The sequence below is a fragment of the Caloenas nicobarica genome, chromosome Z (assembly GCF_036013445.1).
Source record: "Caloenas nicobarica isolate bCalNic1 chromosome Z, bCalNic1.hap1, whole genome shotgun sequence".
In the NCBI taxonomy this organism is placed as follows: Eukaryota; Metazoa; Chordata; class Aves; order Columbiformes; family Columbidae; genus Caloenas; species Caloenas nicobarica.
In genome coordinates, this window is record NC_088284.1 from 47,840,898 (window position 1) to 47,857,994 (window position 17,097).

At 34.4% G+C, this 17,097-nt stretch overlaps 1 protein-coding gene across 1 annotated transcript in view; it reads left to right on the forward strand.

Moving 5' to 3' along the window:
- ADAMTS19 (ADAM metallopeptidase with thrombospondin type 1 motif 19) overlaps nucleotides 1-17,097 on the forward strand; it is a 148,542-nt gene that overhangs the window by 71,474 nt on the left and 59,971 nt on the right. Inside the window, exons 8-10 of the mRNA XM_065656283.1 lie at nucleotides 4,313-4,418; nucleotides 15,273-15,413; nucleotides 16,669-16,819. Of these exons, the coding sequence (XP_065512355.1) occupies nucleotides 4,313-4,418; nucleotides 15,273-15,413; nucleotides 16,669-16,819 (398 nt within the window). The remainder of the gene's footprint in view (nucleotides 1-4,312; nucleotides 4,419-15,272; nucleotides 15,414-16,668; nucleotides 16,820-17,097) is intronic.

A 17,097-nucleotide genomic window follows, 5' to 3' on the forward strand; every position in this document is an offset into this window, starting at 1 on the left:
GAAATTCAAATATGCTAAGTAATTAATTTGGTGATTAAGACTTTCAGAATATGAACTCCATTTCATTGAATCACTATAACGGGAAAAATAATAACCATTCTCTAGCCTTTTACAACACATTGCTACAAATGTAGACATATCCAAGCCATGTTTAGATATTGTATCATCACTGCAATAAATAACAATATTTGTATGTTTGCATATTTCTTGATGTGATTTTGTTTTGGTTTTTACCGTGGAGTTTTTGTTCCTGTGGGCAATGCTGACAGTAGCCTTTTAATATAGGCAGTGCATTTATGTTACGGGCAGGAAGCCAGGAATGAGTAGGCAAAGCTGACTAATTTGTTTGGATACTTTAGTTGGCAACGTGTTTTGTGTAACATCCTTGTGGGCTGAACCATGGCTTTTCGACAGAGAAATTGTTAATGTCTGCCTACTTTGGAAAAAACAAATAGCGTGATAATGTGACGAAGATGTTCATCAAGAAACCAGAAAATTTTAAAGAAAATTTATCATATTATGTGGAAGGAAATACCCATCTCTATGGGTAGCAGTAATGGTGGTAGTAGTAATAAAGTACTGCTATGATTTTGGCAAAAACTCTACTTTTCTGAAGCAGAACATATTTCATTTGGATATTTACATGTTTGATAAGAAAATGTAGTCCCTTATGCTTACCTTCTAGGGCACAAGGTAAAGCTTTACTCTCTTGATTGATATTGCATGTACTTTCTTCTGAATTAACTTGAGAAATAGTGATCTACAGAGTGAGGTAATTTGAATATTTTATATTTGGCATGTATTCATTCAGTAGTTTTGCTTGTTTGTTTGTTTCGAAACACAGCTTTCCTTATAAATAAAGAACAGGATCCTTCCTTAAATTTGTCAGTGAGGTGATGTTACTGTTTTCTAGCCAACATTTTTCAGATACTAAGGGTTTTGATTTGAAGCTGTGTGTTGAGACGGTGGGGTTCACTAGGAATACCTTAATCATAACAAGGGAAAAACTGTTCATCCTTTTATTTTCTGAATACCTTAATCATAACAAGGGAAAAACTGTTCATCCTTTTATTTTCTTTCTTGTGGATTTAACCTTGGATCAGTTCCAGCTGTGTTAATAAGCCCCAGGAAGCTGCAGTGAACATAGATATATTTAAAGAAGAAATTCCTTCTCTTACCTAATGCAGAGACAACTAAGCAAGAGCAGAAGCTTACTGAAGTCAGTTTATTTTTCTCTACATGTGAAATTAATAACCAAGGACAAGACATGAAACTAGTTCACAGCTAGTAGTTGGCTGATTTACATCCAGTAGCTGTTGTTGGATGTGGATTTCACATATGAGGTTGACTTCATTTAAAAGGGGGGAAGTCGTAAAACATTAATTCCATTTGATGCTTTTGGACATTTTTAGAATCAGAAGTATAATTTAATCTAAATGAAATGCAGATCTTCTGTTTCATCTGTCACACTTAAAAAGGTGAAACACAAACGGTTCCCTTCAAGGAATGCCATGTATAAAAACATTATTGGTGGTATGTATTGAGTATTGTTAAAAATGCCTACTACTGCTGACTGCTTCTTCTGCAGACAAGGTATGAAACTTGCAATGTGCATAGTTCTTTGGGAATAAATTGCTGGGCAGGTAGGACAGTAGGCAGCAACTGATAGGACTCATGTTGTTGTGTGGAAAGATATTGCTAATGTACTTGAACCTGCTATTTTAGAGGCCAAAAGATGGTTAGGGGACTTCTTTTCCCTACAAAAACTATAGACCATCTGACAGTTTTCAGTTAGCATTCAGCATCAACAGGCAGATGGAGGTTTGGGAATTCTCTTCCAATAGATCCCAGTAAATAATTTTTGTCCAACTGAGGGTAGCCATCATCAGTAAGTGTCATGGTTTAACCCCATCTGGCAATTAAACACGACACAGTTGCTCATTCTCTCAGCTCAGCGGAATTAGGGGAGAGAATCAGAATGGTAAAAGTGAGAAAATTCATAGGTTGAGATAAAAACTGTTTACTAATTGATAATTAATAATAGTAGTAATAATAATAATAATAGTAGTAATAATAATAATAGTAGTAGTAGTAGTAGTAGTAATAATAATAATAATAATAATAATAATAATAATAATAATAATAATAATAATGTGATGAAAATAAAAATAACTAACAGAGACAGATAAAACCCAAGAAAGACAAGTGAAGCAAATGAAAGTAATTGCTTACCACCAGCCGACCAATGCCCAGCCAGTCCCAAAGCAGCAGCCCCCCTGCCAACCTTTCCCCTAGGTTTATTGCTGAGCATGACATCATATGGTCTGGAATACCCCTCTGGTCAGTTGGGGTCAGCTGTCCCAGCTGTGTACCCTCCCAGCTTCTTGTGCCCTCCCACCCTGCCCGCTGGTGGGGTGGGGTGGGGTGAGAAGCAGAAAAGGTCTTGACTCTGTGTAAGCACTGCTCAGCAATAACTAAAACATCCTTGTGTTATCAACACTTCTTCCAGCACAAATCCAAAACATAGCCCCCATACTAGCTACCATGAAGAAAATTAACTCTATCTGATCCAAAACCAGCATAGTAAGGAAGATATTTCTGAATATTTTGCATTATAGTAATAGGAATGCCCACAACACTTCAAAATGCAGCACTGGATTTTGTCTATGGCAAGAGTAATTTTTCTATTTAGTTTTCACACTCTGTAAATTAATTCGTGTTAGCTGAAGTCAGAACCCTGATGCCCGCTGCTTCTGGTGTTGTTGTCGGCTCTACTATTTAGAGCTATAATGTTAACAGCAGCTCTGTCTTTTTCAGTTTGCTCATCAAAACTTGAAAGATGATGCATATAATTGTGGAACTAAAATCACAAAATTGTTTTAGAATTTTTTTTCTTTTTATTTCAGCCACTGGAGCATAACATTCCAAATAAAACATTGCATTTCAGCACGCTTCTTACTTCTCTTAGTTTCATAAAGTTAGCGTAAATGATACTTACATTTAGCATGAGGTGTCATGTGAAGGATTTCCATTTTTTGCTTTGAACATGTTTTGCCTTTTTTTTGTTTCCCAAATTACTTTTACCCCTGCTCCATTTTTTTCTCCTGTCTTTGGAAAAAAATAGTGAAAGTTAAAATATCTTGCTTTACTCAAATCTAATTTGTGATAGTTTTGTGGAGTCCTGGACAACATTTTCTGTCACATGAATGCTATGTCCAGAAACATTCAGCCACCTCTGTTGAGAGCAGCACTGCCAGATTAGTGATGGAGTTGCAACATGAATTTCATGTTGTGGATGAGATGTGCTCACAGACTGATGCATGCTTGGATTGTAAGAAGAATGACTTTTATCTTGTTAACATAGAATGCTAATTATGACTAGATTTCAAACACTCTCAAACATTTCAAACTTGACCTTTACATGCAAACATCCATCAGACATGTTGATCCAGAAGGCACCATTCCATTGAAAGGATGTTCCTGGGAAGAAGGCGAAACACTTGAAACAGTGTTTTGTGTGCTTACTCTGAAATTTCAAACAATGAGTGCCGACAATAGGTTCTCACTAAATGTATTTGTACTCTGAAAAAAAAAATTACTGTTACCCAAATTAAGCTGCATGTTCCTCAAGCTTTTACAATTACAAATATTCTACTTTTTAGAAGCTGAACTTGAACTCAAAACCATTCAGGCTTCTATTTTTTGAAAACTTAGGTATTAGGTAGTGGAGGCATTATAACCTTTAAAATGAATGTGTTTGTCAGTCTACAATCTCCAACTAATTCTTCTAGTTCTGTGACACTCTTTTACACATTTTTAAAATCATTAATGTGCGGTATACTATATCAGTACTAAACAGTGATAATGTAGAGGCACAGCTCTGTGCTTTGCATTCTGTTCTTCTGAGTCCATCAGAGGAAATACCTGTTCAGATTTTTGTCCTATTGTTGTAGACATCTATTTTCATTTACAATAGTATCAATATTCATATATACATTTTATGACATCTTATTAAGGTACATACCAATGCTTCTAAATAATACATTTTCTGCACATTGCAGTCTATGTAATCAGGTAACATCACTGTCAGGTAGTATTACCACTGCTTGTGATTTCTTTGCAATCTTTTATCCCATTTTCTGCTAAACTAAGTTGTTCTGGCTTTTAAGTAAACTTCTGTCAGACATCTGCTTATATATTTGGATGGCTCTGACTGCAATAAGGTTTCAGATCTGTTTGGGGTCAAGAATGCCATAATACATGTAGTCAGTAGTAACAAAAAATAATTAAATGTGGTGGTTGTGTTTCCTAGGTATAGCATATCTGAGTGGAATGTGCAGTGAAAAACGAAAATGTATAATTGCAGAGGACAATGGTCTGAATCTTGCTTTTACCATTGCCCATGAAATGGGTCACAAGTAAGTATATGCTAGTAAGGGTCACAAGTAAGTATGCTCTAGTATTTCTTTACATGCGATATTAATATGATTTGATTAATTTGATTGTGTACTTCAAATTTTCCTTTTTTGTTTAGAAAGGTTTTAAAATTTGATTAAAAATATGGAAAATAATGTTATTAATAACAGTAGTGATGTGTATTGATGCATAGTATGTAAATTAAGAAAATATTTACAACTTGGATAATACAAGAATTTAAGTTAGCTGGAAGGAGGAAAAGCAGGTGCCCCAAGATGTTTTTTCTTTTGGGACTGTGATATTGTGTATCAGATCCAGCTCTGACTATTGTTGCCAGCAAACATTTTAATGAGATCATGAGTTGGAAGAGCCCTTATTTAATTTGGCTTTCTCAGGATAGACACCATTAAAGTGTATAAGGGTCATTGGTCATCGCAACATGAATATTTTTTCCTCCCCTTAACAGAAAAGCATGACAAAGTGAAGGTGAAAGTAACTGTCCTTCACATTTGGACTGGATGTTTTTACTCATTCCATGAGGAATACTTTGAAGCAAAAGTGAAATATTCTTATGTTGCAATAATCATATTTGTTAGTGAAAGTTGTGTTGGATTCTTAGCTTCAGTATTTGTTAAAGAAAAATATATAGCAGAGTCCTTTAAAAAAAAAATAAATTAAAGGGACCTGTGTATTGACCTGTCATTTTTACCTGCAGTGCCTGGTCTGCTCCAGGTATCTGTGTATATATTTTTAGAACAGCAGTTTCAGGGTGACAAGAGAGAGGTATGTTTTGCTGAGGTTAGGTATTTTAGAACAAACACTTTGAATTAAAAATGATTTGGTTTGAATTGGGTCAAAGCTGTGTGGGAATGGAGGCCATAGCATCTCATGTTGAAACATGCAGTTGATTACAAGAAAGAATTGGAACTTAAAATATTTCCATTTAAGGTTTTTCCTCGATGCAAAATAAGCAAATTCAGAGCAATTACATGACTTCAAGGAAAATAATGATGTGAATATGAGATGCTGCATGAAATTCGTATTTTCTATTTTCTCTTTTTTGAGTTTTCATAACTGCAAGAAGCAGCTCCAGGTTAATATAAGCCAGATTGTTTGAGTGGTAGTTATGAAAAAGGAAAGACTTCCAAGGAAAAAAATGTTTGTGTTTTGTAGCCACATGCCGTCATTTTTCTTCTTTTCACTGTATTGTTTGCTAATATTAGAGGGGGGATGGGTAGAGGAAGACTCATTTTCCGTACACTTGTTCTTATGACATTAAACCTAAGGGGAAAGAAACAACTGAATAAGATCTGCAGAGAAGTTCACTCAAGGAGTAAATTAGAAAATTGCTTAAGGCAGTTATGAAAATACTAGACAATTTAGAGAAATACCAGTCCTGCTTTATGCCTTGCACAATAAAAATATGTTTAGAGAATAAGAAGCTTGGCAGCAAAATTACTGGATTTGAAGAAAGAGTCATCTTGATCAACAAGAAATGTGCCACCTTAAGCATCCAGAGAAATGGTGACTTACCAAATCCTAGATTAGGAAAATGTGAGGTAGGTATAAAATTTTTGCAGTTCGGGGAGATGTGTTAGTTCTACACTAGCAAATTTGAGAATGTGTGACACTGATCATATAAAGAAGGTTTGGTCTTGCAACAGACAAGTCAGACCTATCTTTGACATTCTAAGGGCTGGTGGATGCCAAACAGTATCCAGAATAAGTTAGACAGGGAAGCTCATTGGTACTGACTAGTAGTTCTTCCAAGACTGCTGCACAGGCCAGGATCTTTAACCCTTGTTGCACTTCATCCTCAGTTTGAAATATTTTCATGGCTTTGCATTGCTCTGGGACTGAGGAAGAGAAAGGATTTAGCATGATATTCCTACAGGGACATAAAAACTGAATTGCTCATATATGAATCCTGGGGAAAAAATGTTAAAGGCTACACTATCAAATTCAGAACTTTCAAATCCCTCCAAATTAATTCAAATAAATTTGGAAAAACAAATCATGGTGATATCCAAGGTTTCATATTCTCACAGTAGTCAAGGGCATTTGTATGTCCTTTGAGACATTTTCACATTTTTCTGCAGGTACTATGATAGACATTTACAAACAATGGAAATAAAGAATAAACCAAATCTGGTTTCCTAGTAAAGGACAGGATGTTATTTGAACCACACATTTCTTCAAGAAATTCACCCTTACCACAAAAGCGAAAGAATAGGTAGCCAGAGATGAACAGCTGCCACAAATACTCAAACACAAGGGGCAACTTCTAGTGCAAAATATATGTAGGAATAAAGCCTGATCCCTGCTTCATTGTGGACCCAGCGTCCTTAACCATTGCAGTCTGAAATATTCTTGCACCAAAGGGAGTAAGGTTATATTCCAGAGACATTTGTTTACTCTGCATGACTGTCTCTGATTGCAAAGACCACACTAGAAGTAGTTGACCCTTTGTGGATAGCCAATATAAAAATATTGGAAGAAAAACATTTGAATGAAGTTTTCACCCAAAAGGACTTCAAGAGATTCAAATATAACTAGAATATTTCTCACGGAGGTTTGTCTTGCTCATTCTTAACTGCCTCAAAAACGGAGATTAAATGATCACCATCTAGACCAGTCATAAATCTTTTCCTCTTTCAATACATCATGTTTTCTAGAAAATTTTCACAAACTCTTTCTGAATCTTGAAGTTACTTAACTATTACCTTCTTTTTTGCCTAATATCTTTAACCGTTCTAGTTGTTCTTGTTGTTGTGTAGAGAGTCCTATTCAGCTGTACAGGAGAAGCAAAGACTTTCTCAAATACTTTGCCTCCCAACGTACAAAGAAACAACCCTGAATTTTGTCTTCTGCACTTACCCGTAAATTATAATGCAAATAGGCTCAAAATGGATGCAATATAGATGCTTTTGATTTTTATTGATCAACCTGAGAACATAAATGAACAAATACATTCAGAATTGCCATTGTTTTGATGAGTATAAAAGTACCTTTGAAAAAGACAGTATTTTGCTTTTGGAGGGCTTGTTTTTTATGCACCAGCCTCCATGCTGTTATCTGTATATTTGAAATTCATTCCTCTTGAGTAAAATCTCATTATCATTTGCACACTCAGAACAATTTGGCAGACCTCTAATGTCACTGTCATGAATTGCATAATTATGGACTTAGGGGACTCTGAGGGGGATGGGCTATACCCCTTTTCTGAAATCTAAGTTTGTTTGTACAGGAACACAGTTGAAGAATTATGGTTAATTATATCAAATACTTCTGAGATGTGGATGTTTATTAAGTATTGTGTAGGTTTTTTTTAATTTTTCCAATTAAAACAGGGATATTCTCAAATAAATACAATGGCAAACTAAACCTTACTTTCCAATATGAAGTGTATTTGTTCTAGCCATGTATATTTGAAAGCAGATGATCTTTTAATGACATGGAGAAATAACACTGCAAGTTAACTATCGATTTTTAAGCTCGGACTTGAAATATTAGGAGCTAGTCTGTGTAATCTGACATTAAAAACCATGACACATTGATGGATTTGGTTTTAATAACCAAATCCTTTTTATTAAACTGAATTTAATGAGCAATAAGGTAATTATATAATGTAGTTGTATTACAGAATAAAACTAACACAATAAATTAAAGGACATTGTCTCCATTTGGAGAACTGAGAGAAGAAGAGAGAGAATGCTATTATTTCAGTCCTCAAGTAACACATACGTCTTCATTTGCTTACATGATTGCTGCCTATAGGATATGACTCCTTTTTAAGTATAGAGAAATAAAGAACAACTCTAAACTGCAGTATCTCAAAATACATTAAGTAACATTTCTGTGCTCTAAGTGTACTTTAAATGCTGTTTTAAATAGTTGAAAGAATACTGCTGGAATTTCTCTGAATCAATTTCATACACATCAACTTTTTTTTCTGGTAAGTTTTTTGTAAGGTATGAAATGTACTTTTATCTTTTTTTTTTTTATTTGGGATATTCTACGAGCTATTTTGTAGTTCTAAACAGGAAGTCTGTCCAATTTTTCAATCACCTACTTAATAACTCACAAGCAAATAACATATATTTTTTTTCTGATGATACTAAACAACTGTAAGAAATCCAGTGGAACTTGAAGAGAGTGTTAAATGGTAGATAAGATAGTGCTGATGGAGCATCAGTAATTCCATGTGTTTTTGTTATCACTGTCCAAAATATGATGACAGAACACAATAAAATCAACAAGGGTTATGAAAGTGACTGTATACCAATCTTTGTGAACAAGTTACTAATGTGGAGTAGGGAATCTTATCAAAGTAACTAAAAAAAGAGCTATCTTGACATTTTTAAGGTTAAAGTAAAATTTTACCATTGAATTTGTGTTTACAAAGAGAAAAATAAATTTTTATTTTTGTTAATAACAAGACTTCTTTTTTGTCTATTCACTGAATACCTGATAGCTCAGTTTTTTTCTTGATTACAAATTTTCTTTGATTTGAAGAAATGTCACATGTCAACGTTTTTACTTGGCATAAGATTAAAGTCATAAACAGTAGACATAATTGTTTATCTTGAAATAATGTGTTTTGCAGGGTATAGCATGGGTAACATGCTTGCCAGAGGTGAATACTTTTCCTATATTATATACTCTCCGTAAAAAACTTCAACAAGGGACCTCATGTATCTTCATGTTATAATGCTAAACGTGTCACATCAAAGCTTTAAGTTATTTGTATACGTAAGTCAAAGGACCATGACACTCTGCTATGTCTAGATCAAGCTTCTTGATGCATGGTGGTAGAAGTGTTAGGTTGCTATAGAAGAAACAGGCTGTTCAGCAAAAGCTACCAAGTCTTCTGGACAGTACCGTGCTGCATATGTTCATATATGTATATGGATATACATGGTGCATTTTTTTACCCAATTTTTTTAAGATTGAAAATGTAATCTCAGTTGCAAGCATCCTGAAGAACAAGTGATGATTCACAAAAGAGAAATATTAATTGCGTGAACATATTTCTTTTGATTTTTTTTCTTGAACAATCAATGATTCCAACAGAGAAATATTAATTGCCTAAACATGTTTTGATTTTTTTCTTTTTATCATTGAATTATTAACAAGATTGAGGTTCCTTGTTTGGTAGATTCTTTCTTTGAAGACAAAGTTTTTCCAAAAGAAATAGTCTTCTGCTTTTTAGCATTGTTATTTTTCTGTAGCTGGGTTACTTGCCTTTCAATTCGCTTCAGGCTAAATAATTCATTTACTAGTAGAACCATGTGTCTTATCCCATTTATGCAATGATCTGTGAAGCAGTCATATGTTTTAAAACACTTATGAAAATAATACAAGAATTACTAATTCACTATCTGGGATTTTTAAAAATACCTAGTAATACATATTTTTTTGCATAAATTCTATAAAATAGCTTATAGAAACCTGCTACTAGTCTGCTTGTTTATATGGTTTTCTCCATAAAGATAGAAGTGTGACAGAATTTTTTTGTTGAAAAGGTGTGATACAGCTACTGTCAAAGTACTGCAGATTCTGTCTCCTTGTCTATGACAGTCAAATAAGTGGCATTATTTTCCCTTATCAAATGCATCCTTATGTTACTGTGATATACAAAATTTCAGATTAGACAAATTGTTGGGACAATCATTGTACTATTAAATGCCATATAAGCTTCTAAACCCTGTTGTTGGAAGAAGTTTTGATCATTCTAACACAATAGTACATATAACGATGACGACAACAACAACAACAAAAACTGTGGAAATAATAATGGCAGGATAACATCTTGTAAGTAATAATGATTTTTAATTAATTCTTATTTTTATTTTTAAAAATAACACAATCCATTATATATTTGTGGTTTATAGGATAAGAAGTTCAGTAAATTTACAAATGCTATAACTTAAAACTGTTATCATAGAGTCATAGAAACACAATCAAGAATGTTCTGACTCGGAAGAGACCTACAAGGTTCATGGAGTCCAACTCCTGTCCCTGCACAGGACAACCCCACAGTTCACACCATGTGTCTGAGGGCGTTGTCCAGTCTCTTCTTGAACACTGTCAGGCTTGGGGCCGTGACACCTCCCTGGGGAGCCTGTTCCAGTGCTCCAGCACCCTCTGGGGGAAGAACCTTTTCCTAATGTCCAACCTAAACATTTATATCATTTATAAAAATACGAATTTTGAAAGAAATCAGATGGTACCCTGATCCCATCACACATCACAAGTATAAACTGGTGGCAACATTCATAGGTTTACTATCTCTTTCACAAAGGGAAAGTTTTTTCAATAATTTTCATTGTGTCATGAGCTTTAGTACTATGATCCTGGATCTGCAGTTTACATGTATCATTTCTCTGCTGCTTATATGTCTTGGGCTGAACTGTTCTCTTTTAGGATTTGGGAATATATTTATTATACTATTCAACAACCTACCCTTGGTTCCTTGGGTACTGACTCTTGTGGTTTTCCTAATCCATCTCTTATTTCCTAACCTGTCTCATTGTTAGTGACTGTAAAACTCTGAACAGTAGTAGTTCTCTTTAATCTTATTTGTTTATTTACAGATAGACCTAAAGTAATTCTCCACATCTATCTGAACTCTCCCAATTAATTGCTCTTATATTAAGTATTTGATGCTACTTAGTCTTTGTGCCTGCATAGCCTGTTTCTAGTTTAATAGCATAATTCTTGTTCAGCTGCACTACCATGCATTTAAGTGGAATGTGGTGGTGATAACCAGGTCATCACCTGCTATTTACAAAGCACAATGAAAATAATGAATAAATAATAAAAAGCTTTCCACCTAGAAGAGTGTGGAGTCATTGAGCAAATTCATGATGCCATGAATGTAGCATACCCAGGAGAATTTTGGAGTCCTGTAGTGAGAAGAAACGTAATTCTTTCCAGACCGTGCGTGCATAGCCTTATTTAATTTATTTAAATATGTCGTAATGACTGAGGACCCTTTGTTGAGACTTAAAAGAGCTTTTATTTCTTAATACACAACAATAATCAAATCAAATCGAAGTGTGGTTTGTACTTTTTCGGTATGTGGGTTGACACTGGAATGCATTTTGTGCCTGCAAGAAAATGACCTAATCCCCTGATGGCAGGAAAGATGCTGTTGTCTATCTTGAATCCAACTGTGTGCATATAATTGCAGCAGTAGTGAATTGTATAAGAATTACTTTTTTACTGAAAAACAGAACTAATACTTGTCTGTTACTTTTAGTGGCCTGAGTTGTTAATTCTCACTTTTAAGTATAGAGAAATTAAGGATTTTTCTTCATACTATTCCTACTGTACATTAAACATCAACAGTGATCATCTTCAAAATTAAGCAGAGAGTGTTCCAACTTTCTGCATGATATCACAAAAAATTCTGGCAGTGTTTTTTAAACAAGTTTTAGAGGTTTTATGAGATAAAAATATTTTTTCAGTTGACTTGACAACCATGTATAATGTTAGTGGAGTTTATTTGACCAAGGCTCTTTGTCAAAATACTTTTAAACTGAGATTATTAAAATATAGTTTAGTTGCATAGTGTGAGTTGAAATATTGCTAATATTTCAGTTAGGGAATGCATTCTGTCAAATGCTTCCTACTTTAATGTTATGTCTGACATATGTAGTCTTTAACCAGAATCGGTGTAGCATTTTTATATATCAGTGAAAGAGATAATGCTTCTGTTCTTAAGACAGAATTTGATTTATTTCCATACAGATATGTTCTACTACTTGTTAAAGTACAGCACTGTCTTCTTTGTTAATGGTATTTTTTCAGACTGTTATAAAGTTATCTTCTTACTCCAAACTCCCTTTTCTTCCTCCCACATATGCATGGTGTTGCTTTGCTCTTGCATGAGGTTGAACGATCACAGCTGTGGGAGAGAGGAGCTTATGGACAGAGTGGGAGAGAGGAGCTTGTGGGCAGAGAAGGCAATGTGCCCAATGCTAGTATAATCAATTCTATAGAAATAGCACGGAACAGCACCTTACACAGACACAGCTTCTGCGGTGCCTTTGTTTTAGTGAAAGGATGTAGTTGTCTCTTTCATGTAGACAATACAGCAAGGAAGGCTAGAAAATACCACGACCACCAGTGTGCACTTTGAATATTGTTATATCCTCGATTGTTAATGAAGAAGTAGATAAGCACGCTTCCATTACTTGCTCTCTTGTTGGATAAAAAGGTAGCAATGACTCTTCAGCTTCTTTCACCACACACGTGATGTGATGTGATGTGATGTGATGTGATGAAAGAAATCTGAAGTCAATACTACTGCATATCAACTTTTATGTGATCTTCTAACCAATATTGAGTCAGATAAAACTGTGGTCATTACCAAGCTATAGAAGAGATCAACAGTATGTGTTGAGGAAAAGGTTTCTGAGAATGTTTGAGAGCGGGTTCTGTTGCTACTTTAGCATAATCCTCACATATTGTCTTGCGATTAATTAGTCGATGTTAACATAATGACCTGTACTTCCCTTTTGAAGTAGCTATTCATTCTGGTAGTCAAAGGCTTTGGCACTGGTCTTCACTACTTGCTGAGTATTTTGTTACATGTACTTAATTTGGAGGTAGAAGTGTGTGGAAGAATGAATCCTATTGGATTAATACAGATACTTTGAACTACTTTGGAATGTCAAAGCAGAACAGGAAAAGTGCTACAAAGATGTAGCAGCTGAAGTATTTAAGAGGGTTGGAAGAAGATTTTTTTATTAGTGCTTAGTGTTGCTGATATACACAGTTCTTATAAGCACAACAGTTTTTACCACTTCTTACCTTAAAAGACAATGTTGTCCTCAGAGTTCATGTACGGATAGACTATACAGAGTGTTTCTATGGTAGTAGCTTAGAAAAAAGGATTACACTGATGTTCATATGTAATTGCGGCTAGTGGAATTGTTTTTTGAAACAGCGAAACCTTGGTTCAGCTCAGCATACCTTGTTCTGGGTGGTTTTACAAACCAGTTTGGGACAAAGCCTGACTTCAAGAATTGTTCTTCAGAGTGGATGGGAAATAATAGTAATCAGATTTTTAAAAAATTATTTTTAATTTTAAAAAATGTTTTAAATAACATAAATGTGTTAATTCCCACTGCATATGTGGGAGCCATCAATTCTATAATAAGTTATATCAACAAGATTTTGTGTACTTGTATGTTGTAAATGTTTTGTTTCAAATCCTAGTATGTATATGATACTGATAAATGAGTATGTTTGCAGTGAGGAAGAATATAACTTGAAGAGCTGTAGCTGAAATTGATTTTTTGTGCAGTCAGCAAAGCAAAGGGCAATTAGATTTTCTGTGTCTTTTACTTACGGATGTAACTCTGAAGACAAGGAGATCTCATATTCTGCATACGAGGCTTGCAAGAAGAATGTAAGGAATGTGCAAAGGCACTTTTCTGTAGTTGTTTTGTCCCATTCGAGCAGTTCAGGAAAAGAGAGAAGCTGAGAGTCGGACAGATTTGTTTACCTCAGTTACACTGTTTACAACCAACAAAATTATCCAGCTGTTCCAATGCTCCACATTGTGGGGTCTACTTATCACTAGAAGAGACTGAGCACTGTGACAGGCAAGATAAAGCCATGTATGGCATTTAAATTCATGTAATTAGTAAACACAAGGTACTGCAGCTTGCAAACCAATATAAGATTTGATTTAGATGTGAAGGGGTTTTGGCACAGAGAAGAGAAGTGAGCTGGTGTTCTCAGTGGTGGGTGACAGGCCTCTTTTGCCCTTTGGCAGTGCAGTATGGCGAAATACGGTGAAGCATGATGTACTATAGTTTTTCTACAGAAGCAGCAAACTTTTTGCGTCTTTGCAGTCTCTAAGTGCTTTTGACTGCTCTTCGCCTGAAGGAATCAATACTAGGTATAAAGCTTCATTCACGATAAATATTTGCTATTCTGCAGGGCAGACTAGGGCTGCAAAATTCCAGCACCACTTTGAATCGAATGCTCACCAGAGTAGTCCAATGCTCCTTTACAAATCTTCAAAAACAGCTGAGAGTATTTCGTTTATTTCTCTTAATGCCAGTCAAGCATGCATCCACTTAGCTAATGTTGAAAACTTTATTTTTATTTAAGTCTATCTTCTTCCTCTTTGCTTACTGGTGTGAATAAGATGACAGTGAGTCTTCCCTTCAGTTAAAGTAGCAGCTTCAATCAGATTTTTAGTAGAATTTTTCATTGCAATGCACTACGTGAAGACTCACTGGGATGCATGTGAATGCTGAGTCTTTAAAACCAAAATCCATTTAGTTGCTTCCTCAGTGTTATTTCTAACAGTAGACACTGAAAACATATTTAGGTGAATTTTCTTTAGATACAATAACTATGTATTTAACTAGAAAGCATCTTAGTATTCTATAAAATTTCAACAAAATATTTCCATATGGAATTAAGGTAGAATCACGGCCAAGACATAGAACAATTCAGTGATCTCAAAAAGTAGATTCACAGTATTTTTTTTGCCCATTAGTGAGGGAAGTACAGTTCATTAAACTTGCAGTAGTTGTACAGTTCTGAACATTCGAAGAACTGTCCAAAGTATACATTGAACAGCTGATTAGAATGTAATATTTCTCATAAAATGAATCAGGCTTCACTCTCCATATAGAATTGTCTTCCACACATGGCACCATGTACTTCTGCAAAAGATATCATGGAAAAAAAATCAAAAGAGATTTCCTACATGTAATATAACATGAGTTTTTCATAGTCTCTTGCAAGAGTTTTAACTTATAAACATTTTGAAATCAACTTGTTCTTTTGTTGTGCTTTGGTTTATTTTTAATAACTTCAAAATTCAGCATGGGGATAAACCACGACAATGACCACCCATCCTGTGCAGATGGTCTCCATATCATGTCTGGAGAGTGGATTAAAGGACAGAATCTTGGGGATGTTTCGTGGTCTCGGTGCAGCAGGGAAGATCTAGACAGATTTCTCAGGTATGTCATTCAAGAAAAAGAATTCTTGCTGTGTGTCATTTACAAATAGTTGCAATAAATATCCTGAAATAACAATGCTGCTTCTATGGGAGATTTTTATTTGCATAATCCATCAGAATAATTTAAATCATCATGAACTATATAAAGTTTGAGAGATTGATTTAAATATAAGTGTTTTCAGCAATTATTTGTACTCTTATATTTTCATGTTTTGATGTAAATTATATAAATTTATAAGTACATTTTAAATATATGTAAATATGTTTAAAATATAATAAATGCTATGTATTGAAGAATGTTGGACAGTGAATGACTTATGATCTTTATGTAGATTTCTCTGATCTGTGTTATGCCATTCAATATCTAACCGTGCAGTATAATTATCTTACATGAATTTTTTAAATAGAAATTTACTTTGAAAGACTTAATAGAGTAATACTTAATAGAAACTGAATTAAAAAAATTTGTTTCACTCTGTGTCTCTTAAATAGGATCTGTTCCCCAAAGCTTTGTTCCTTTATTAAGTTTATAAATATATCTGTCAAGAATTTACTTGGAACTGTTAAGCAGTCCTCAAAAGGTCTGCTTTATGACACTGGAAAGGTTAGTGTAAGTTAGATTCGTCAGTCTGACAGATTTGTACTGAATCTAGAGAGAAATCAAAACCATCAGTTGGTGCTTTAACAGGTTTAAGTATTTTCAAATATTTTTTTCTGCAGTTTTTGAGAAAATTTAAATTTCTGGCTACCAGCTCAGAAATGTATGTATTTTGAAATATTTACATATATATATATATATATATATATATAGTCAGAAGTGATTAATTTGAGGTCCCGCTAGATGTGAAAATTAAGCTACACAACTGTCTGTGTGTAATTCTAGACAGTAGACTACCTTAACTTATTAAATTATAGATTATATACTTTTTATGATTATTTAAATCGCTACTCAAACCTCAATCAGTTAAGTAAATTTTATACTAAAATGTTGTCCTCCAGCACTTACCTGAAATTCCTACCATAGCTGATAAATTATATTTTTTTTCTGCAAATGTGGATCATTAGAACACACCATTAACTAATATCAAGTAAGCCCTATTAATTTATATGGAGTCATTTCTCTGAATGACAGCCCAATGCTGATGAATAAAAAACTCTAGAGAGTCCCCATTTTTCTAATGTCAAATGCATGTTTAAGTCAGCATGACAATCAGACTCTATGATTTATCAGCATATGAATCTCTGCATATTGCCAGGTCGAAGGCCAGTAACTGTCTGCTACAAACGAATCCTCAGAGCCTCAATTCTGTGATTATTCCCTCCAAGCTCCCAGGAATGTCATACACTGCAGATGAACAGTGTCAGATTCTTTTTGGACCAACTGCTTCCTTTTGCCAAGACATGCAGGTAAGAAGGAGTATGTACTTCAGAAAATGCACTTACCACGTACTTTTTCAGTAAGAGATATATTTTTTTTGCATATCTTTGAGAGAAAAAGAACATAGCACCACTGAAATGAGAAGTTTATAATTTGCTTTCTGAAGTTGATATGAACATTTTCATTTGTTTATCTTCTAAGGCTTGCTTTGGATCTCCAAACATTCTAAATCATGTTGTATCATAGCATACCACTGATACATTCCTTGTACCTTAGAAACAGAAAATGTCATAGTGCGAAGACACCT